Source organism: Neopsephotus bourkii, unplaced genomic scaffold (genome assembly GCF_033783945.1).
Source record: "Neopsephotus bourkii isolate Nb327-2 ecotype Australia unplaced genomic scaffold, CSIRO-AGI_Nbou_v1 NB_1589, whole genome shotgun sequence".
In the NCBI taxonomy this organism is placed as follows: Eukaryota; Metazoa; Chordata; class Aves; order Psittaciformes; family Psittacidae; genus Neopsephotus; species Neopsephotus bourkii.
The window spans coordinates 6,064,546-6,089,307 of NW_026902065.1; the positions used below are offsets into that span (position 1 = coordinate 6,064,546).

General features: G+C 42.8%; 1 protein-coding gene and 1 long non-coding RNA gene across 4 annotated transcripts in view; both read left to right on the forward strand.

Annotated features, from left to right (window-relative positions):
- TMEM178B (transmembrane protein 178B) overlaps nucleotides 1-24,762 on the forward strand; it is a 243,491-nt gene that overhangs the window by 204,570 nt on the left and 14,159 nt on the right. Inside the window, exon 5 of one of the 3 annotated variants that reach the window (XM_061371984.1) lies at nucleotides 11,206-12,372. The exons of the other annotated variants lie outside the window; for them this stretch is intronic. Within the exon in view, the coding sequence (XP_061227968.1) occupies nucleotides 11,206-11,456 (251 nt within the window). The 3' untranslated portion in view covers nucleotides 11,457-12,372. Of the gene's footprint in view, nucleotides 1-11,205; nucleotides 12,373-24,762 lie in introns of those variants that run through there. 3 annotated transcript variants of the gene reach the window in all.
- Nucleotides 13,934-24,506, forward strand: LOC133222355 (uncharacterized). Its single transcript, XR_009728277.1, has 2 exons — nucleotides 13,934-18,046; nucleotides 18,079-24,506. It is a non-coding gene; the product is annotated as an uncharacterized LOC133222355 (long non-coding RNA).

A 24,762-nucleotide genomic window follows, 5' to 3' on the forward strand; every position in this document is an offset into this window, starting at 1 on the left:
GATAGGCAAGAAAGGATGTTTGTTAAAGAAATAAAGAGCAACCCACTTACAAATGTTATGAGTTCATTCTGAATTTATATTCTAATCTAGGGAGAAACAACCTCTTATAAATCATTTCTAGTCTCCTCCCTTCTCAGAAGTATTTCCAAAATATGCCTTCCCTCTGTCCAGGGATGAAGCAATAAACTGCTTTATGAGCCCAGAGCCAGAGGATGAACTGACCGTTTATACTGGGTGAGTTTCTCTTGCTCCACCCATGTCAGGCTTGACCGAGGTCTGTCGGAAGGTGATGGGGGGACAGAGATGCCCTTAGGGCTTTGGGCAGTGCCTGCTATATCCCAGCAGCTGCCAGACCACTGCTCACTGTGTCCAGGAGCTGATAGCCAGAATGATACTAAAGGGTGCAGACCTTATCAGAAAGTGGGACTTCAAAACAGGGCTTGGGAGCCCATGCAGCACAGCTGTTGGTACAGACATGCTGTGCATGTCTGTATCCTCTTTTACTCCCCACCTCCACAGAGAGTCTTGTCTTCAAAATCCCCAAGCTTGCGTGCTGTGCTTCCTTTGCCTGTGCTGTGCATATGTTAGTAGATGACAACTGAGGCATCTGTGTATTTGCAACCATGGATCGTTACCAGCTGTTGAGTCATTTGAGTCCCAAATTTAACTCACTGTACTTTGAAAATAGCACATAGCTGAAGAAAATAAGAGTGTTTATTCTACACAATTTGGTCCTGCCATCTCAAAATAATCATTCTGCTGCTGAATAATTTAAGAATCAAAAATGGAGCAATTTAATACAGCAAGTGTAACGCAAAGCTCTGTGATTGACATCTCCTAGGCACTTACAAAGTACCTTCGTAGCAGCTGCCAAGAAGAGGCAAAGAGAAAGATAAACAAAAAGAGAAAGTAAAAGACATGGTTTGGAATTCATCTGGAAATACAGTGGGTCTCACAAGGCACCTAGGATTTCTACAATCAAGGTCTCTACCCACACTTCAGAATATGCACTTGTGGTGACATAATCCATGACAGCACTGAAGATGGTATGAAGATGGTACATATTTTCTATGGTCATATTTATTTTTTTCTTTTCCACAACATGAGTCTTTGAAAATCCAGTTTCTTATACTTCTTTTCCCAAAAGAATAGCATTAGAGAATTTAGATAAAATCTTTCTTACCTATGGACAGGGAAGTGCAAATGCATATGCGTATGCACAACTGCATGCATTCAGATCTTAAGGAAGCAGCACGCAGTCTTTACAAGGACAGAGGTCTACAATAAGTGGCTGTAATCTGAGCTATGAAGCTTGGCATAAATACAGTTTTCACAAAGGCATAATGCCTTTTGCCAGTTTGAAAAGTATTTATAATTCAAAAAATGTTGGATCACTGGAAAAAATGAGATGCCAATCGTGTTTTAATCCTGCAGGAGATATTAAATTAGTGATGACTGGAGAGGAACTGAAAAATTTAGCAAAACTCCTTGCAGACCACTGTAAGAACTTATTTATGGGGATTGACCTCCAGATGGAGACAAAGGCTGGTTTGTATCAAGAGATGCCATAAATTGGTTATGAAAGTCTGAAACAAGCCTCAGGGCGACAGGGTCAGTCCCCCCTCTGCCGCGCCTCCCACACCACACGTACACTTTTGTTCCTACTTGTGCTTTTGGTTAAATTTTGCATTATGCTGTAAAGTGATTTAAGGCCTCGAATTGGAATGAACTTGAGTTAATGTACAGCAGTAACAGCTTTTAAATGTTTAAACCTCTCTAAGGCTCTTGACTGTTTAAAACCCTCAAAAACATTACAAGGGTGTTGCAGAAGGCAAGAAAGGAGCTGATGAAGGTCTTTATGGACCTGTGATGAGACCCAGAGCTCAGACCAGCCATGCAGGCTTTGTACCTTAGTGCCCATTGGCAGTAATATAACAAAGCCAAGAGCATGCGTATGAAGGTAATAAGAGTTAGCCTGCTTTTAAAGATGTCCTTTGCCATCACTTTCAGGAATTTTCAGTCCCTCTTTTCAAACAGCTTTCTCCTGCATAGCTTGTGGCATTCCTCACAGAGAGAGTTGTAGATGACGTTCCTTGGTCCTGTTACAGGCTATTTTTCCAGGGCTTAAAGAGTGGCTTTTCTTCTGTATTTCGAACCTGGTCACTGATGTATATTTGTCCAGATATGGATATAGGTCCACTGGACAGATTCGCAAATATGGACTGGACTGGGAGTGCTTCTTCATCCTGACCAACCAAACATTTGTAATCAGCCTTTAGAAATTAGTATCACTTTCTTTTTGGAAATTATCAAATTTCCAATTTTCACTCCCAACATAAACATTTGGGAAAAGATCCATGCAAACAGACAGCCCCCTTGCCATCTTTTGGGGACTTAATACGATGCCAAGGTGGCCTGTTTAGCATTTGAAGCTAGAAAGCAGTTGCTCAGCTCATGGCATGACAAGGCTCACAAAACATTCTGCTTATCTTAGGCAAAGCTAGGATAGTGTGTTACATCTCTGCTTCTAGTACTTCTCTGTGCTTACTGGTGCACTGAGAACATATTTTGCATCTTATCTATTAATGCTGGCACCCATTTTTTAATGGGAATAGGATACTCTCTGGGAATATGAATGATCACCTGCTTTCACTATACAAGTAAGTGTCTGTGTGTCACTGCACACCGGCCACTGGAATGCTCTTTTATAATTTTGGGTTATAAAACTCCTCAAACCCATCTTTGCATCTCATACAGCATAAATTCAAAAGCAGAGCTATGTCCTTCTTCTCACAGAACACTGTTCTCCATTTTTTCCAATACCTTGGGAATTTATCTGATTCTTTAGGTCAGTACTGGCAGGCCTAGCCCCCAAAAGTCGGGACCTAAGAGTTAACACCTCCATAACAGAATGGGGGTGGGATATAGAAAGAGGTTTTTCAAATCAGTAGCACAGCTGCACTGCAGGGTGGAGTTATTTAGAGGTGGGTTTTTTTCCTGGAAGGAAAGGCACAATGAGAGAACTCATTGTCAGCTCCATAGCATTTGATCTCCATGGAAACAGGATCAGCTGACTTCAAAGTCAACCTTCAAATGTGTCAAATTCTCCCCCCCCCCCGCCCCCCCCCGGCTCGTTTCTGATGCTGCTAGATGTGTGCTTGCACGCTGGGGAAGAAATACCAACACAAGCAATCCTGGCAGCATTGTACATGATCACAGAAGAGCACTGGCATTTAGGAGATGGAGAAGAAAGACTCATAATGAGGTGCAGAGATCTTATAGTCTGGAGCAAAACAAGGACAAGTAGTGTACATGCACTGCTAAACTTGTTTTTCCGTCTTAAATCGGTCTCTCTGAACTTGGTGTACAGTAAATTAAGGAGTCAGCTCACTCTGGCTTTTCAGCAAAAAGAATTGTTCATATTCATGTGTGTTCATTTGAAGTCGGTATACTGACTTGCAATTTCTCCCTCACCAGCATGGCGGGTACTGACAGAAACCTACAAGTACCTTCTGGAGTAACAAGAACAGAAAGCATAGCGTAGTCTAAAAGGGACATTAAGTCTAGTTTGCTTCTCACAGACTTCAGTAGAACTTTGGAGGGGCTGACAGAAAGTGAATTCAAGTAAAAGCAAAGCTGGGGAGACAGATCCGATAGAAATACAAAAGACTCTCCCACCTGCAGCCCTGGAAACTAAATTATGTGCATTTTAAAATTCTGTGGTTGCTCCTTATCCCTTAATAATGTCACCAGGTCTTTGATCTGTTGCTGCCTTCTGAATTCCAATGGCAAGACACATCAAGGCCAAAGGAAGACAATGAAAACAAAAGTGGCATTTATTATTGGGTTATTTTTTATAAAAATACCCCAAAAACCAACCAAAACTAGTTTGCTGAGTTGCTTGCATGCCTGGCATCAAAGAGGAAAGAAGACTTCACATGTAACAGAAGGAAGAGTAATACTGGCATGATTTGCTAGATAGAAAGAATTCTTTACAGAGAGAAAGGGGTGCATATTTCTCTGTGTGGCAGATCTTGTTAAATGCAGAGGCCGCAGCAAGGTTTACATTCACCTTCCTGGCTCCTCAGGTTGTCAACTTAGAAAAACAACATTCCCCTTGGACAAAGCATTCCTACACTTGCTTGTTCTAATCTGCCTGGATAGTGTCCATCTGGCTGCTGGAAATTCAACAGAAAAGCATCTGGACCTGGCAGAAACTAGATGAGTGGGGCCTTCCTCATTTCTGCCCTACTTGCCTCTTCCAGGGGATGGGAAGGCAAGTCACACCAATGTCCTTGTGGGGGCTACAGGGGCTGCAGAGGTATTTCCTTTGCAACAGGAAAGATTTCAGCAAGTGACCCTTTAAGGCAGTACAGAGCCAGGGTAGTTTGTTGCTTGCAAGCATTCACGTGAATGATGTTAACTTCATAGGGTTGGTCTGCACTAAGTGGTCGTTGCTGACAAGATAACCGTCTTATTTTGATTTCTGTCTATTATACCTCAAGAACTGTATCACTTAGCGCATATAGAAAGGGTGCTTCTCTTTCTGGCAGATCAGCTCAGGGAAACAGTAAGAGAGCCCGGAGCCTTTTGCATCAAAGATCCTCAGTTCACATTCAGTACAAACAACTCAAAGTTCTACAGCCAAAGGGTCCTTTGGTCACTTGAAAAAATTCATGCATAGGCTTCTCTTCAGCATATGAAGGGGAAAATACCCAAACCAGGTAGCCACCACCATCACCCAGAGCTCCCAATGGCTCTTTAAGTAGTGCCTTCAGCAAACAAAAATATAAAAAAGATATATGAGTGCATACCTTTAAAAAGTATTAAAAGTATTCTCTTTAAGAGTATATTTAGTGTCTCGCACTAGGCAATGTGAAAAAAGGCTGCACTGAATTTCCGCTGTGTCTGTTCTCCAGTTTCACTTGTCTTGAAGAACATCTTTCTGAAGACTTTTAAGCAATTTAAGATTTCCTACAAAAGAAATATTCCACACCCCCTCTGAGGCTCCTTCTCTTTCTGAGAGAGGTTCAGGTTTTTTGACTGGAAAAAAAACCCAAACCTCACATGGAGAGAGGCAGAATGACTTGGTTGATAAAAGATCAAATGCAACATGGTGCGCCGTTTCCCAGTGCTTAGGGAGATATCCTGTGGCAAGGCAAGCCCAGCCTGACCTGACAAGTTTCCCTTCAGCTCTGGAAAATGCCTAGACTAAGAAGCACGTGCCTGAGGTACAGTTTGATACTAAACTTATGTGTCTTGTCATCTGGTAAATCTGAGATGTGATGGAGTTACTCAGCTTTGCTCAGACATTCACTGCCCCTTGCCATTTAATCTTCAGCTTCTGCTGGGGCCATCCTGGGGGGTCTGTGCTGCAGGGAATGAAAGAAACCTGCCAGCAGCCTCGGCATGTTGCAAAGCATGGTGCTTGCCAGCACCGGGATAGGACAATTTCACTAACCTTTGATTAGGATGTTTCTTCATTTTGACATTAAGAGTTCCTCTTCTTTTCCTTCTGCTCCCAGTAAAATACTGAATCACACTCCACTACTACAATTGGCACAAATTTTGCTGCCTCCTGTGTTGTGGCTGCAAGTTCATGAGCCATTATGTTTGCTTAATGGCTTTAGTCAAGTACTCAAGTCACTTTATTATTGCCAAGTTATTTTGGATGGGTCATAGGAATCAGCATTGCTAAAGTAATCAGAGGGTTATTCAACTCAGGCTTTGATCAACTCCCCTATTCCTTCCCAGATCATTTTATCAAAACAATGTGCCTTTAGCTAAATAGTGTTGCTTTTGCCTTACATACCAACTCATAACTTCAGGCAGTGCTTGCTCATAGCTGGTGTTCACTGCCTGCCATGCACAGCATGGATATCCACTACCAGTACAGTCCCATGCACCATGGTATATGGTAGCAGAAATGTCACCATGTGCAAATTGCAGCATGCTATAATGTGCAATATAAACTGCATGTCAGTTGTACCAGCATAGCAAACTGGAGACCAGCCCTCAACTGCTGTAATATTGTTCCATATTCTGTGCTGATTTACATGAGCCTGAGGATGGGACCCATTAAGTATTCACACTCCTGACAGGATACATAGTCCTCTGGTGCCATAACTTAAGATGGCTTGTGCAGCGGCAGCTCAATAGACAGGCACTGCTGCTGAAGTAACATGCAGCTGGCGTACAGCTCTGGTGCGGTGCGGATGCCACTGGTACGTTTTGAAGTAGGAGGCCAAAGGCCAAATGCAAACCACATTCTGACAGAGCTATAATGCAATATCACTGCACCACTATAGACCCTGCAGTTAACTCTGGCTCATGGTGTAAAATAAAAATGCATGAAGTTCCAGCCCAAGTGCATATATGGTCTCGCAAGGGCACTGCACTGAATCTCCACCACCCAGTTGGACTTATCCTTCCATCTCAGCCTTTTTTATAAGGCCAGTTTTCCAGTAAACCCCTGGTTATTCTGCAGCCTATCGGTGATGCTGCAAGCTGCTTCTGCTGGAACAGTACGTAATTAAGCAATAATTTATATTCTGTGCATGTATGCACAGAGCAATAAAGTGTTCTCAAGAGCTGCATGCTGCTGAGGCGTTTAATCCATGCACAGAAGGAGTTTACTGCAAAGCTGCTCCCTCCAAAAGGCTTTTGTCATCACTGTGTTGGGAGGGAATTTGGTTTATTCTTTAATAATTTCATTTGATTGTGATATAATTTAAATAGCAAATGGTACACACTCCACTTTAGGATCAGACCTCATTTTATTTGTTTGTTTGATGTACCTTGAAGATAATAAAAGCTAGTAGGGCAGTGGGAAAGTGAAGATAATGTTGTTTCGCTTCTGAGATTTTTTTTCTCCCCAAACCCTATAATAAAAAAGTGATGATAGTTAAATAAACAGCAGTCCTTCCAACACATTAGTGGCCACAAATTGCCATCAATTGCAGCTACTAGGAATACTTTAAAAGGCAAAGATTTGCATTTACTCGAGAACTGCATGGTTTTAGAGGGCATCTTACAATCCATACATTTATGCTTCTCTTTTTATCTACTGGTGTTTGTAAGTAACACTTGACATTTCCATCGCTGGGGGAAAAAAACAACAACAACCCAGAAGGGGAGAAGAACCAGGATTTTGGGTTTGTTTACTTTGTACATCTGACAGCACTGTTAGTATGCGAGTCATTTCTGCCTGTTGTGAGGGGAAGGGAGAGAACAAGCATCTTCCATCAGGCATGGAAGAAGTGTTTTCCAAATGAGAAAAACTGTTTGCAGAGGGGAGGGTCTCAGAGGCAGGATTGGTGCCTGGATCATTTTACTTACGGTCTTTTTGGATTTCCCTTGATTTCAAATTGCTGATGCCTCCTTCAGTCTAGTCTGACACCTTATCCCTGATCCTAGGGAGAAGGATGCTTAGTTGAATCTCCTGTCAGCAGGGTCTGTTTGCACACTAGCACCACTAAGTCTCACCTTCATTTGCACTATATCTAAGAAAGGCAGCAGTTCTTGTCTGACCAGACACCACAGACCTTGGGAAGTCCCTCAAGCTCTTATTGCTACGGAAGCAGACCCAGGTCTGTGGGCAAAGAATGTGGCTTCTAACATGGTTCAGGGGGTCACTAGCATGAGGCAGAATTCAAATGTATTTGGTATGGGTGGTTTGAGCCTGTCTGCGTTAAAATCAGTTCGCTCGCAAGCAGTTCTGCTCTCCCCTGGAGGTGACGTTTGAAAACTGCAAACGGAGGCGTTGCAGCCCCTCACATAGCTAGGCCGTCAGAAGGAAAAGGGATGTTTACCAAATAAACTCAAAACCAATTCCCAGCAGCAGAGCCCCACAGCTCTGCTTGATATAATCATGCTTAAACCATCTACAGCAAAGTTCTCTGACTCATAATCCACACCGAATTAGGCTTTGACTATCAATGATACTACCTTTCCCAGCCATTCCTCTCCTCACCATGTCTGCCCCTGCAGCAAGGAATGAAGGACCCCAATCTTATGCACATCCATAACAAGTAAGTTCATCTCTGTTCTAAACAAACTTCCAAGCTAACTGGAAGAGACATTCAGTGTGATGCTTAATATTCTTCTTCAGTAATATATAAGAAGGCAAAGCACAAGATAGCCACAAGGTATTAAATAGCTCAGGTGCTCAAACTGCTGTTGACCATCAGTCCATTAGCAGGACAGGCACTGTCAAAACCAGCACAAGAGGAACCCAGCTGTCTAATAAGGAGTCAGGATGGAGGCTTAAATACATGTCAAACAGCAGTGTCTGTGGCACAGACATGGCTTTATGTAAAATTTCATCTCTCACCTGACTGAAGCATTTTGCAGTGACATGTGAATTTCCTTTGTCAAAACCGCCACTGTTGCCTTGTCTCATTCATTACTGTTTCACTTAAGATGATAATGTGTAAATCCCACCACAAAGAACTTAGCACTTCTGCTCTCTACAGCTGCTGAAGGGTATGGTCTTTATCTCCCCCATCCAGCTTGCATACTAGTACATCCGCAGTGAGCTCTTATTACCCCCTGTCATTCACATTCCGTGTGCCAGTGTTATAGCTGGACCACCAGCCTTCAGGTTTGGTCAGAGTTATGGGGAATGGTTTTCACAAAGAAATTGAAGTTTACATTGCTGCGGCTGTCCAGGGATCTGGGGCACTAATATAATGTATGGGGGCACCTCACTGACGGCAAGAAGCTGCCAGGAAAGTGAGTAAAGGTTCCGTTTACTTTCTGGGGAGAAAGAGAATCTCACGGTTGGGGGTGATCCCAACTTGCTGCAATCCTGCTGCCTCTGAAGCATTGTGTCCATAGCACAGGCAGTGTCATGGGCAGGGGTGACAGCCTCCCTCCTTCTGCTATCCAAGCTCCATGTCTTATCCAGATTAGTACAAACTACATTTTCAAATTAATCTCTGCATCATTTCCACCCATGACTTTTTCACTAGGATGGCCAAAACCCATGCAATTTGCATGGATTAACCTTTGTGTTATTATGATTGCCGGTTCATGAGGAAAAGTTACTGAACAATCGTGAGAGAGTAACTGTACTCAGTTTTCATCAGTAACCCTCCTGGTGAGAGGCCAGATTAACTACAAGTGGGGAATTCCTTGCTTAGCTGAATACAAACAACACATAGGACTCACGTAATGACCATCAAGATTCCTCTAGGTGGTATAAAATGGCATTTTTGTGTAAGTAATGAATAGCACTGTGCCATACAAAACATTCTGCAGAAGCATAGGGGTGTGCGTGGCTGAGGACTGTACTATGCATCCTCTAACATTGTGCATGGCACTCAGTATTTGTTGTCATGGGATTAGCCCATCCTCCAGTGAAGGGGCAGGAACGGGACAGGCTTTATTTGAAGAAGTCTGATGTTCATGATTTGCTTTATTCTCTATTGTTGTTACTCGTTCTTCTTTATTGTTCGTTTGTTATGGGCAGAATACCCCCAGCAAGATGGAGTGCCAATATATTGGGCACTGTTCGAATACAAAGATAAGCATCACTTGTTGCATTGTAGAGCTTGTGATCAAAACAGCCAAGACAAAGCGTGAAAGCACGGGGAGTATTTGAAATACAAAGTTATTTCCTTCCCTTTTGTACTTAGGAAATCAGCTCCAGTCTGGCCGCACAGATTTTCCCACCCACCTCTCTTAACAATCTTATATTTTGAGAGAGCTGAAATTATCATGTTCTTGCTTGCAAAGAAAGGCCTTTTATGTCATGTTCTAACCACAGCCAGTTGAAATGAGCCATGGAGCTTGGTTCAGAGCACAGTGGCTCTGACGGATCCTATTATCCTCAATCCAACAATGTCCTATTCATGTTGACATGACTAGCACAGAGAAAAACTGCGTACTTGCCAGACACCTCCATGTTACTGGATAGCCCATGTGACAGAGTAAAATATGGAACAGGGTGTGCAGTTTCTAATCAAACTACCTGATTTTTAGTAAAGGATTCTGCACGGAAGACTCCCCCATTTCTGGAAATCTGTAAAGACAGCTCCACAGCTTGGGATCTCACAGTGCTTTTGCTAAAATCCAGACAACTGAGTGTAGACTAATTGGGTGTTGGTGAGAGGCAAGAAGGCTGGTTTTGTTTCAACAGGCATAGTACCTGCTACGGCTCGGGCCTTCTGTGCCCATGGCTCTCAGGCAATTCAAAGAGGCCCACAAAGGGAGGAATTAGAGAGTAAAAATAAACTGCTGAGTTTATGATGACTTCAGTTGTTATCTCTTGAGACAGACACATAGCATCTGTAGCTATCCATTATTTGGTGTGTGGGTGGCAACTGTGACATTTCAGGAACTCGAGAGTTTAGCTTTGATGAAGCTGGAGGCCAAAGATCAAAATTGGACTCATCTGGGTGGGCTAAGGTTCAGCCTCATCTGATACACGTGTCTTCCATAACACTTACCACCTGAGAGACTTATGAAGCCTGTCCTCGCAGTGCTATCAGGAAGAAATGAAGTATTGCTGCAGAGATGGAAAACAACAACAGGATATTTTGAAGATTTCCCCAGCACAGCAGAGGGCATCTAGACTGGGACTGGAGTCATACAGAGAGTAGGATCCGGATTTTGAACAAGAGTTTAAGGTTTCGACAGTGGTATTTAAAAGGGGGGTGTGTAATGAAGGATTTTAAATTTTTAGATAAGAAAAATCTGGAAAAAATCTCCCAAGTCATTTCAAATGTACGTTTCATCAGAGCCAAGTATGTGAAGGATTTTCTACTATTTTCTGCTATAAAATCCATCACGGAAAAAATGAAATTAAAGAAAAATTCAAGCTTTTTATCCCCCCAAGAATGCATAGAAACATGATGATTCATTCTGTAGTTGTCTAAAGCAAAATTCCAGAAAAATCCATAGTCTCACAAAGCATTCAGGTTCCCAAGAGAGTGCTCATAATGAAAACACTGTTCCTGCTGAAGTTTTTCCATACAGCTCTGTTCAGCATCAGATCAGTATTCAAGGCTCCTTTGGCACTCAGTTCTTTCCCCATGGAGCCACTAGACTAAGCCGTTTCCTATACAAACATCTTCCCCTAGGTGTTTCCTTACTGCTTGCACCAGCTTTTGTCAGGAGACTTGGAAAGTGGTGTGTCTATCACTCTTCTAACTTCTCTTTCTTTTTTTCCTCCCTCCTTCTCCCCTTCCCACTCTTCTCCAGGAACCTTCTGCATCATTTCACTGTGCACGTGCGTGGCTGGAATCAACTTTGAGCTCTCCCGCTACCCCCGCTACCTGTATGGACTTCCCGATGACATCAGCCATGGCTATGGCTGGTCCATGTTCTGTGCATGGGGGGGCCTGGGCCTCACTCTTATCTCTGGCTTCTTCTGCACTCTGGCCCCTTCTGTCCAACCTGTCCCCAGGACCAACTGCCCCAAATCTAGACCTGAGAATGGGACAGTGTGCTAAAACAAATAGCAAACAAATACTCACATACATATATATATATATGTCTATGTATGCCTATACATGCATATATATGTATATATAATTATATATATATCTAATCTCAAATTAATGCCAGTGCCAAGGTAGAGCTGAGTCCAACACAGCACTCACATCTCCACCGGACTCTGTTGCTTCGTTCTTTCTCACAGCGATGGGAAAGCTTTTCTCTCACATGGCTCTTCCATCCAACTCTTTTCAGCAGCATACCTTAGAGATTGAATGAACATAGAGTTGCATCTACCTACTGCCATTTGGGAAGGGGAACAGGGGGTCCATGTGGGGAATCTGGCACCAGAATCTGTACAGGACATGGAGGGTGGGGTGCAGGGGGCAAAAAAAGCCTGTCCATTGCATCCAGAAAAAAAAATGCAAACAGCAAGCGAGGGAACAAATCAAGCATTTGAGCCAACTTTACAATGCACCTCCTCAAGGCCATTATCAGAAACCCACCCTCTTTTCTTTCTTAAAACAAAATGGCAAAAGCCTGCCCTGTCATTGGTTTGGGGTTTATGGGTTGGGGATTTTTTTTTTGCTTAAAACACAGAAAACAAAATGGACAGAATGTGTGGGGAAAAGCAGAAAAGCGTTTTCTCTTTGCCTGCCAAACTTCAGAGAAGCAAACAAGTGAAAATCATAATAACAAAACCAGAAAACAACAACAAAAACTTCATGAGGACATCTCAGCGGACTTTCCAACAATGCGGTTTTAATCTTCCAGCTGCCTTACATCCAGGCTTACAACTGAGGCTGAACTGCTAACGCGAAAGCAGCAGAAGGCCTTTTGAAAATGCTGTGATACATGTGTGTATAACCTTTTCTTCCCTCTCCTTTTATTTACTTTTTTTTTTAAGAAAAAGAAAAATTTAAAACATTGCAATGTGATTGTCCACTAAACCCATCCATGCTGTGTTTGTGGCCCAAGACTGAGGCACTGCAACTGCGGAAGCGCGAGGCAAGCCGTCAGGTCTGAGACAGCATGTCTCCTCTGGTGGATTTCAGGATGGTATTTTTGTTTTCACGGAGCATCTCAGAGTTCAGGATGGTGGATCCAAGGGAAGACCGACCAAGGAGAAGGGAGGTGGGGGGAGCCATGGCTGTTGTTCTTCCCAGATATTTGCTGGAGTGGGATTTCATCAAGTTTCTGGTTTGGATGTTTAAGACAACTGGGCAAAAGCCATTGCTGAGGAGGAAAGGGAGCCAACTTTTGTTAAGGGAGAAGTAAGAGACGCCTCTTGTTGTGTTCATGTATGCCAAATAAGACGTTCCCACATCTTGTCTTTGGAAATTTCCCTGGTTCACTGGACATCTCCACTCTCCATCTGGGAGAACTGTGTACAGATGGAAGCAAAAAGGTCAGATGCAGAGAACAGAGATCCATTTCCCATGAGCTCAAGCATTGTATGATATAATTGTGAATCTGCAAAATGGGACTCTTTCTCTTTTTTGGTCTTTCTCTTTTTCCTGTTACTTCCACTTCCCAAAAGTGTCTCTTTTCTTCTTCCCTCTGCTCTTCCCATCCTATGACCTATTCAGGTCATAGGTCCCAGAAGAGCTAAATGAACCGCCAAGTCTGGAGAGGTGGGTGAATGCTGTTAGAGGAAGCAAAGCATTTTGGTTTTGACAGCAGTGGGTCCTTGCAGGGGACCAGTGGTTGAGGGGAAGGTGGGGAGGAAGGGCCAAGGGAGTAACTAAAGGGAGTCTTAAAAGACAATGACTGAATGGCCATATGCAGGAGTAAGGGTGCCACTGTCAAATGCACAGGCAATGAGAGGGAAGGCAAAGTAAAATGGCCTCCCCAAAACCAACTCAACCAACAAGCTCTTAATTCAGGGATAGTACCAGCAATCCTTTTTTACACGATATCTGCATGCCTTCAGCCCTCATGAACCAATAAAAAGTCACCCTCTGCATCTAAAAAAATCTCACCAGGAGAAGAAGGAAACCTGTTCAGACTGTGCTGTTGCACAGAAATTGAGGCATTCATTTCCAGGTCATGGCAGTTACACAGTTAGTAAGAACCAGTATTTTGGTTAAAAAAATCTAACCAATGAATAATTCTTATGCAAGCCATTGCATAGCCAGGTATTCCCCTGCCAGCCCTGCTTCCCTCCCTGTTACACCTTGTGTCTTGTTCTTGCTTTATTAACAGTGCCCAAATGAATGAAGTTTCTGGAGGTCATGTTGGAGTAAGGTAGATTTGGGTTTTTTTCACTCTTGCCCAGCCACCTAGCTTTTGTTTTCCCTATTCTACAAACTCCCCAGACATGCCAGTGCCATCTGACAAGTCAGTGTGTTGCCATTGAAGTGCCACCCCTGACAACTGAAGTTTCATTTCATTTTCCATTCAGTGTGACCAGAGAAAGTATTTATTTATTCATGTTGAAAATGCAAGCTTTTTGAAGAGGCTTCCTTTTTAAGTTGATTAGGGAAGGTTTGGGGTTTTGGTTTGTTGGTGTTTTTTTTCCTGGCAGGGTTTTCAAATAGAGTGGTTTTGAAAACCTTTGAAACCATTTGACTGTGCAAGTGCCTACTAGGTAAGGAGGCTGATGAATTACTGTTGAACAGGAGAAGGAAATTAACACTAAACAGCTCTTGGAAAGCAAAATGAAACCTGAAAGCAGAAAATCCATAAATGAAAACCAAATAAGAACTATAAAAACATTCAGAAATTTTTTGAAGTATGAAAAAAGTAGGTTTTTCAAAAAAAAACCTAACTTCCCATTAAGATATTAATGCTTTAGGAAAATAATAACTTTCATTAAACCACCTTTGAATGCAAACTTCCTTGCTCCTCTGCAGTGCCAAGTGTGATAGGGAAGGTGTTTCATGTGAACACAGATACCTGGAGTGACCCAGGTAAACTAAATGTCACAGAGGTATCTGGTTGGAGTCCACCTCCAGGCCCTGTGGCATGGAAAGCAGCGTGAGAGCTCCTGTGATGATGTATTCTTTTGCAATCTGTGACTGTTTGGGTGTCTTCTTATAGAGATACAGTTTTGAAAGTGGTATTACAGCAAGATGTAAAGAAATTGACATTATTTTGCTGTTTTAAGGATTCTCAAAGCTTTCCTTGCTTTCTGCAGCTGGCACAAATAGTTCTGCCTTGATGGTGTTCTTGCCTTCTCTGGTGTTGGTTTACAAGCTGTATATGAGCCTGTATGTTTGTCTGTGTGTGGCAATGGTGGAAGAGGGTTATGATTATTTTTATTTACAACAGAAAAGTGTTAACCCTGGATCTTTGGGCCAATTCTGTGATTTTCCACTTGCTATAGCATAGGCTCTGTAAGGCCTGTGTGGCTATGGAGTATCTTAAAAACTATAGGAGTGTCTGAAGCAGCAGATGATCCTGTTACCTTAGTTTCAAACTGGATCCCCAAAGGGACCATTTCTCCAAACACCAGTTCTCTTGTCCTTGCCTCAGGTAAGAGCAAAACCCCCTTGGGATACTGTGAATTTCCCCCCATGCTACTCACAGAACTGGGAGGAGCTCTGTGTGTTTCAGTACTCTTACATGGGGCTCACAGCTTTCTGTTGGCTCAGGCTCATCTTTAGAAAAGGGTTGACTCAAAATAACATGCAGATCCAAATTTGTGATGGTTAGTCTCCATCTATCCTGAGCCAAAGCACACTCACATCTAGTCTGAGTTTCTGCATTCTGGGGAGGCTTTGAATTGTCTTTCTGAACAAAGATTCAAGCTTTTTGATGAGTGTGTGTTTTTCTGTTTGAGGAGTAGTTAATTAGACATGTTAGCTGTGATCCCAGCATTAAACGGCGTGACCCCATTCCTCAGACCTGCTCTGGCAAAGCGCCTAAGCATGTTCTTTACTTGGAGCATGTGACTAATCACCTCAACTTCAGTAGGCTGTTCATATGCTTAAAGTTAAGAATCTGCTTTCCTGGATGATGTTCAGCTTCCTGCAGAGTCCAGCCCCCACTCTTCTCTTCTTATCCTCCCCTTGTAGACAAAGTGACATTCTTGTCCTAGCCTGATACATCAGGGTGTGTTTGGTCTCCCTTTCTGGGAGGTGGGAACGCAGGGTCCGTAGGCAAGAGGCTCTTTCCTTCCCATGGACTTTCATGTTGCACTGCTGGGACAACATATCTCTATGCTCCAGAGACCACAGAGGAACTTGACTGCAAAGAACACAGATGTCATAAAATACAAGTCCCAGGGACACAGGATGAATTGTCTCAACCCATTGTGATCTGTAGGCTGAGATTTTGCATGTGGTGATTCAGTTATAGTACAGTGAAGTTGTCCTGTGACCGCAGTGAGTTAGCTACAGGGGATTTGCTGTCCGTCTCTGCTGGGAGCACTACATACGTGACGGGGCTACATGGCAGGAGTACATGTGCTCTGAATCTCATGTACTGTATAGGACACCCTCTTCTTCAAGCTAAAGCTTGAAGTGTGTTAAAATTTCTGACTCATAATGGCCACCTGTATATATCATCTCTCTCTTCTCCCTCTCTGCAAGCACACAACTGATCTTCCCTGATCTAAATAGTAGAGCCCCTCCGGTTATATTTCTAGTTGGGATTTTTTGCCTTTCATTCTATCCCAGGGGCAGTCACAAGTGGATCACAAACCACCAGTGACCAGAGCAATTTCTCTGAAATATTGCTTCTGAAAAATTGCAATTACTGTTTTAAATGTTATTTCAGCTGCAGTAACAAATGGAAGAAAAAAAACCCAACCAACCAAAAAACCCTCACAAACCAAACACAAAAAAAGCCTCAAAGTCCTCCAAACAGAGGATGTTCATCGTCTAAGGAGAAAATTGTGAGAGTTCGGGTATTCTGCTTTCCTGTAGATGCAAGTCATTTGGGACCACTTTCAACTGTGGCATGTTAGCTATGCAGTTCATTGGATGGTGAACAAAACAGCGTTGGTGAGGGAGAGGATTGATATGCAGAGGGTATCTCAGATTCCTAAGGGTTTCTGGAAGACTGTGTCTCCACGGCTGTCCATTTACCCACTATGCAGCACCACCAAATCAGGCTCATCCCTGGAGCCCACTGATAAACAGAGCTCAGAAGAAAATCACTGTAATCTGTCCTTAATTCTTGAGTGCCAAGCTAACTGCCAGCAGTGAAATGGAGAGGAAATAATATGTTACCAAGTATAGCTTAAATAAAGACATACATTGTTCGGGCTCTTTCTTCTGTGTGTCTCTACATAAGCCTAGAAGGGCTGTAGGAGTGCTCAGGCACATTCACACAAACCAGCACCGCATTTCATTGCCCCCAGGTTTTGTGCTTTTTCATGGCCCATACTGCTGTGCTCACCCAGCCAGCAAGGGAAGACTCAAGGTGAAAAACTGAGACAGCTCTGAATGATTGCCAGGCGCCACTGAGAGACAAAGAGTAAAGAGCGTGCGTGAAGCACAAACAGCATGTAAAGATTACTGATGGATGAATTTCCAAGGTCAGGAACTCAGTTTCAAAAAAGCCTAAAGTTTGATCACAAACTCCAGGCCAGATCTATACAGTCTTGATTCTGACAGTCTAAACCAAAAACTCATGAAGACAGGGCTTATCTCAAAACTTATAGCCCTACTGTTTGGAGTTATAACCAGGAATATAATGCATCTGTTCCATAGTCTGTTGAAGTCCATTAGAAAGCTTCCCATTGGCTCCAGTGGGTTTTGGATCAGGTGCCTTAGAAAATGTTTTAGTGCTGTCTGGGTTAACACTGAAATTTAAATGCGTGCTTACACACTATATCTAATCTTTGGCTTTAAATAGTTGTCAGATACTACCTTTCCTTTTGGAGCCTGGTACAATGCTGTCAATTTAATTACAGTATGCCTTACACGTGTTTAGGATTTAACTTGGAGAAAGCCTAGATGATTGCCTCAATATAGGCCACAAGAGGAAAATGAAATGGTGGTCACCTCTAGTAAAGCACTTCAGAATCACAGATCTGTCGTCCTTCCTTGCTCAGGGAAGATTTGCAATGAAAATAACAGAGGCTTAGATAGATTATCTCCAGGGAAGGTGAGGGAACAAAAAAAGGAAACCTAACAGCAGTTGCTATAGGTCAGAATTGACGAGCACTGGTAGAATTACGTGAGGACGATCCAATGTCGCCCACAGCATCAACAGCAGGAATTGTCAGACCATCCTAGGACTGCACTGTTATATTTTCCTTCACCGATTAACATTCCTGCAGAGTGGCAGAAAGTGACTTCAAACGTTTTCTTGCGTAGGATGTATATACATGGGCACCCTCGCTCCCCTCCTTCCCTAGACACACACACATGCACATCCCACATGATGTGGGTGCTAGTAACCTGTGAATATGTGTACTACACAGAGAGGAAATACATGGCAAAATGCAGCATGATCATTTCTTTTCTATTCTTTTATAATTAACTCAGGAGTTAGAGTGCAATTCAGATGCTATCTGTGTCTGTGCTAGGTTGTGCATGCAAAACACATGGAAACTATCTGCTGAAGAGACACGGGGAAGCACAGTGTAACTGGGACCATTTGGGTATTCACCATCAAAATGTATTTGGATATGTAACAAAGTGTTGCCAGTATTGTTCTGATCCCAGAGATGCAGGGGAAAGGAAGCAGATGAGATGACACAAATATATGTTTCTTTCTGCCCATTTTGCTTTGGGCAGATACATCCCCCAGAAAGGGAGGCAGTGAACAGCTCAGGGCAGAAACACCCTGAAACACTGCAGCAAGACTCCAGAGCTGACCGTCAGTTCTCTTCAGTGTTGGTTTCGATGGAGCTGCTGCTGATCCAGTCAATCCTTGAGCTAGCCATCCTACCTCCAAAAAATGCAGTTGTGTCCACAAGTCCTACCTGCCTTCAGTTGTGACCCAGAGTCCTTCCTACCTTGTAGTGCTACAGACCCTGGTACTAATCACTCATGTGAAATACATACAGGCATCACTTCCTGAGTAAGGCTGAGGGAAAACGAAGTCCCGTCAGGCCAGCCTTGGTATTCATAAGATTGATTCTTGTAACCTGCTGTTGCAAGGTGCTTCTCTAACACAGATGGCCTCAGCCACAGGAGAACAAATCACACCATATCACTTCCAAATCAGAAATGTTTATGATCCTCTGGTGTACAAATCCTGCTGTGCTGAGAGGCAGCGCCCTGGCAGGACACCACCTGAGTCTGTCCTCTGCAGAGGGCTGGTGTGGGCTGTCAGCAGCATGAAAACTGCAGTTAATGCTGCTCAGCACAGCAGGGAGCTCCGCGTCCCATGGCTCTGAGCCCTACCTGTGGCAGCATGGCATAGGAATATCTCTGTAAAGGCAATTCCTTCAAGCAGCCTCGTTATTTTGCCAGTTGGTCAGAAATATGCAAACAGTAACAGTGATTCTGCTGTGGATGAGATTAACAGCCAAGCCTTCAAAAAACTGTGTCACCCGCGGGTTTTGCCCCAGTTTCGAAGTTATGTTAGACACCAAAGAGCATGAATCAGGTATGGCTCAGTCTCCTGGGGCCAGCTCCACAAAAGAGCTTCAGCATCCAGTTTTCCTTAGGCAGTGAGTAGGAGTAAAATGCTATATGCCTTTGGTACCCACATATTTAAAACCCCCAAACATATATGCTCCTAATTGGCTTAAGCTTTCGTGACTTTTTATCTCAAGAACAGTTTTCATCTGACTGTTGGACTTAAGGCTGTATTTTTTTAAGAAAGGCTATTCATTGACAATATAGATTGTAAGGAAAAGGTTCAAGTAATCAGAACAACGAAAATGCACCCTTTGACCATTCAGTTAGAGCGTGCTGAATCATTTATAAGTCCTGGGCATGAACAACAGTCACAGACCTCTAACTTAAACTTTTTGCTATTTTTATTTGGCAATTTCATCACTTAGATTGTTTACCTTTATGTATTTGCTATTTGATCTTTTGCAGGACAAAATTTCCCCCACTTTACACATAAAAACATATTTGGGGACTTTTGAAGATATTTTTCTGCACTAACTTGGATTTTTTTAAAGCTTTTTAAGGCCTAGTAGGATAGACTTTACAACTTTCAAAGCTGTACACTGTACCTAAAATGGGCTTGAACTTTCAGTTCTTTCTCAAGTAAAATTCCCTTTGATTATAGATCATTGGAATCAATGGGAAATTTGCTTCATTAACAACTGTAAGACTGGATCCTATTTATGAGTATATGTGATGAGGGGAATTAGGTAAGGGGGCTGTACTTGTATGTTAGCCCACTTTTGATGTTTTGCATAGACACAGGAACAGTAACTGCTAGGTCACTCCAACTTTATACCAATCTGTTTTTGTAAAAAACAACCATTACACTTGTGTGTGGCTGGAATAAGGCAGTGGTAAATCTAGCCCCTAGGCTGACACACATATACATGTATATATGTGTATATATGTATATATATTTGTAACTCTATGAACAATGTCTATAGCTTCATGATTGCCTGAGATAAGGTGAGGTTGATGTACAGAATTTCAGGCAAAGGACTGTTTCTTTTTCACAATCCTCATGTATCTCAGATTTAAATTGAAACAAATGAAAAAGTTCTATTTCCCAGGAAAATCCTTATTCTGCCACTGTGTCCCACTAAAGCCAGCAGCATGCATATCCAAACACGTATATCCAGTCGTGAATACATGAGACTTAATTTCAAGGGCTTCTTTAAGAAAAAGAAATGGACTGAAAAAGCCAACAGCACAATTTCTGTTCCACATTAGCTCTCTCAGCACACTCACTCTTTATTAAGAGGCCCTTTGTATGAATGCTGTTCTTCTGCACCGGTGTATGTTTGTGTGGAGCATCTTTGTGGATGAAGTCAAGCTACACTAAGGCCTGGATTTTCTGACCTGCATTCGTCCTCATTAACCTTAAGCACTTAACTGAGCTCTTTATGTTAACAAGCTCATCTCTTTTCATTTCTTGTATAGGTAATGAATAATCCTTGTATAGGTAAAGAAAGTTGCTTCTAGATGGTAAACCAGTGAAACTGACATCTAAGATGGCTTTAGGAGCTCTCTCTTGCTCCATAGAGTGACCACTCACCTATCTTGGGTGTTCCCAAGATCTTAAAAGATCTTAAATCCTGGTGAGATGAATCGGGGACTTAGTGCAGAAGAGCATCCATATGGGGATTAGCCATGGCCCTGTGCTTCAGACACATGGCCTGGATCACCATGCAAAACACAGGTATTCATTGTTCACTGTTGGAACAAAAGGAGATGTTCATGGCAGGCTTCCCCTCCCAAACTCCAAAATGACTGCAAAGAATAGTGTTTGCCCCAACCCCTAGAAACTGCATTTAAGGTGAATTCCTTGTGGTCCTAGTGATGGAGGTCAGAGATCTCTGGTCTGACCTCTTCATCCTTCTCTGCCAGTCTTGGGCATTACTGAAGCACTTCAAAGAGTGAATTTATATCCTAAACATTTGAATGGCTGAGCTGTTCAAAGGTTACTTTCCTGCTCCATCCCCAAACTTGCCTGTAAAAAGTGATCTAGCTGGTAGTAATAACCAAAAAATTCTCCTCCAAGGTACAGTTTGGGTAGTTTCATGGGTTTTTTCAATGATGATAACTGCTTTACAGGCAGCTTGTACGGAGATGAAAGTGATTGCAATTTCATCCCTTATTGTTGGGATTATAGTTTTCCTCAGAAACACTAAACTGAAGACTAAACAAGCAAATGAACTGTGACTGTATTCAGAAAGCTGCTCTGACAAGGCTGAACATACGTCTCCATCTTATGGTGAGAGTCTCTCAGAGCGAAACTTTGGAATTGCATATTGAGTCTGTCTGAAGGGACCAGCAATTTAATCCAGTATAAGAACTTTGGAGATCTTGTGCATTCCCATATTTCACCTGAATAAAAGAGACACAGCCAGAGGAGTGGGAGAATTAAACTGATTTCTGGAAACTCGAGGGCTAAGTGAACCAACATATGGTCACTACTACTTATTCCTACAGCTAAGTATACGTCAGTGAGTTGACGATCTTCACCTATCTCTCAGAACAACTTGATTTTAAAAAATATGGTTAGGGTTATGACAAGACGGACTTTAGCTGCCCTGCAGGGACCTGTAAAGAAAGGATTCAACACTTTGTATCAGTACTTAGGGAAAGACTTTAGCTAGAAAGTGGAAGATAAAACTGAGTTCCAGGGATCACGCTATTTTCCAGCATGGTAACACCGTGACCAAACTGTACTGTTTCATCCTGACATTTTTCTCCTGTTCTCCCTTTCCTTTTTTTGAGGAGTCAGATATATCTCCCTTTCTTCCTTTTCCTCCCTCTGTGTGAGAACATAGAGATGCTTCCTGTAAAGACACATTTCTCTAAATCCTATTCCATACCAACTCTTGCATATGTGACTGCTTTGTTATTTGAAATGTCTGTGAAAAAGAAATAAAGGCTTTAAGAGTGAGCTCTGGAAATGAAGAGTAGCTTGAGGATAAATCAAATATAAGGATGCAGATCCATTTTCTGAAAGACTTGTCAGAAGGGTCCTAAATTCTCATCACTGCCCTCCTTCCCTCCGTCTCTGTGAGAGGAGTGGTGAGGGTCCTAGAATGTAGGACTCTCAAAGGTTGCTCTTTTAGCTGTCAACTCACTGTGTCCCATGAGGCTCTTGCAGACTTTTCAGAGTTTTACTGTCAAAGGAAACCTCTTTTTAAAAGGTGATAATGTTCAACATCAAATGGGAAGAGGCTCTAAAGGGTGGCTCTGTCCCAGTTTATCTTTCTTTCTCATTCTTTACAGCAGCCCTATGTGTCCATCCTGCACTCTCCTCCCAGCTGGACTGACTTTGCCAAGGGTGCAGCTTGCCAAGAGGGGCCTCCCTGGCCTCTCACCCCCGTGCTGCTCTTGGATTATCTTCTTGGATAATTCTACACTTTCTCTTAAAAAAAAAGTCTCACCTCCTACCAAAAGCCATAACTACTCCTGTGACCCTGCAGCAGGAAGCCTCGCCAGGGACAGCAACAATGCCTGGCACTGGAGGGATCCTAGGGGATAGGCAGGAAGATGGGTGGAGCTCACGTGGCCATCTCACATCAGAGAGCTAAACTATCACCTTGCCTTGCAAACTCGCACCATGCTTCATGAGCAACTTGGACAGTTCAAAGTCTGGATCTGACTTCTCACTGACTCACACTTACGCCATCGCACACTCCTATGGCAAATAGGTGTAGGCATGGCAAAACAAGCCTATGTGAAGGCATCAGCGGTTTGCACAAGGGTCAGTGAAAAATCAGACTCACTGGACTCTCCCCCATCCACAGCAACTGCATCTCATGCAGGTATTTGCTCTTTAGGATTTCTTCTGCCCCAAGTGATATTTACCCTAGCCATGAGCTACCACACTAGCCAAAAGGTTTTAGAGGCTTACCCTTCCTTGGTTCCCACACTGGTCCTTTTATTCCTTAAGGAAAAGCATATTTTTTTGTTTAGAAGAAATGAACCAATTCCTATAACCATCCTTTGGAGATGACAAAAGCTGAAATCATCACTGTCTCTAATTTACAGTTTGGGAGGCTTAGGATAATAATTTACTTAAATGCTTGTGAATTGAAGCATGTCAGCACTTTTCTAGGACATTCCCAAGTAAAATAATATAACTGGTAGAAGACATTCATCATGTGAATGCATCTTGGCCAGATGTTTATGTTTCCTCTAAGCGCAGCACACACATAACAAAGCTGGATTAGAAAAAACCTAGAATGCCACAATACTCAGGCATACTCAGAGAAATGGATTGATACGGTGCATTTATTTGGCATGTTTTGTCTTCAGAAAGTGCTACGAGTCCCACCAGACCTGTCGGAGGTATGTAGTTATTATAGCCATTTTAGAGATGGGAAGCCAAAAACCTGAGAAAAGACCTGATGTTCAGTGGTTTGATGCCCCCTTGGAATTTCTGCTAGTTGCAGGTGGAGCCTTCTGTTTTCAGCACTCTTGAAAACCCAGACCGTAACTGGTTTATCCAAATCTGCGGTGGCTATAAAGGTGAAAGCCAGGATTAGGACACTCAGGATCCTGACTTCATCAGAGCACTGCTACAGAGCTTTGATCCCATGAAGCACATGCTTAATTCCAAGCATGAATGTTCCGTTAATGATGCTATTGCCATGCTTCAAGCTAGGCACATGCCTAATTGCTTTGCTAGATTGGGAATTACATTAAAATATATTAAACATCAACATATTTTGAAAATCCAAAAATGTGGCCATTTCTCATTATCTTTCAAGCATTGTCAAGGATATTTGGACTGTGTATGCAGCCTCTCAACCAAGTGGAGCACTTTTTAGCCAATCTGTGCACAGTTTAATGAGTTTTGGGTAGCAACATCCAGTTGTCACAAGTATTCAAGAGTGGCTTGTCCTGCGAGGTTTGGACTCCTGTGCTGCTACAAGAAGCAAAGTGGCTCCTGTGGCCATCGGTGCTAACAACACATCAGCAACAACTGACTATTGTGATAGGTCGCTCTGGTAAGATGTGAGTGTGGTGGCTGATTTCACAAGTAATGCAGCATCTTATCAAGTGTATTGTACTTTTCCATTCCTTCCTGTAATCTGTTTGAGAAGAGGTGAACAGAAGTTGTTTAAACGTGAAACAACCCCTAACTTCTTGTTCTGTTACTTTAAGGTGCTAATCTGCAGACACACGGGTGTTTGTGCACGGGCATCGGTGTTTGCAGGACTGTTGCCCTGAAGGATCATTTAGTGGCAGGGTTGAGATCAGGGAACCAACAGGGAAAGTGAGCAAACCCCTGTAACTTTGAACAGACAAAAGTCGCAGAAAGCATCATAGGACTTTGCCAAAAAAACTGGCTACATCTTACAGTTTTCCTTTTGTTTTGATTTGGTTTGGTTTTGGTTTTATCCAGATCGGCACAGAAGACTGTATTTCCATCAATTAAAATCTTGTCTGGTAACTAACTAAACAACTTGTTCATGGAAAATTAAAGAATAAATAAGTAAACTGTCAGTTGTGGAATGTAAACTGATTAAACAAATAAAAAAATCATGTTGTGTGTTTTAAGGGCTGTGTCTGCTTGTGTTGGGAGTGGGGCTGGGCACCTCTCACCATCCCCTTCCTCCGCTGAAGGAAGAAGGACAAAGAGCAGAACTGGAAGGTGGGTGGCCTCTGACCACTGGGGCACTGGAAAAGCACTGGAAATGCTCTTTTCAAAACACTAGTAATAATGATTATATGGCTTCTGATCAGAAACACTGTAAGATGCTGCATCCCTGGAGACACTGAAGGCCAGGCTGGATGTGGTTCTGGGCAACCTGAT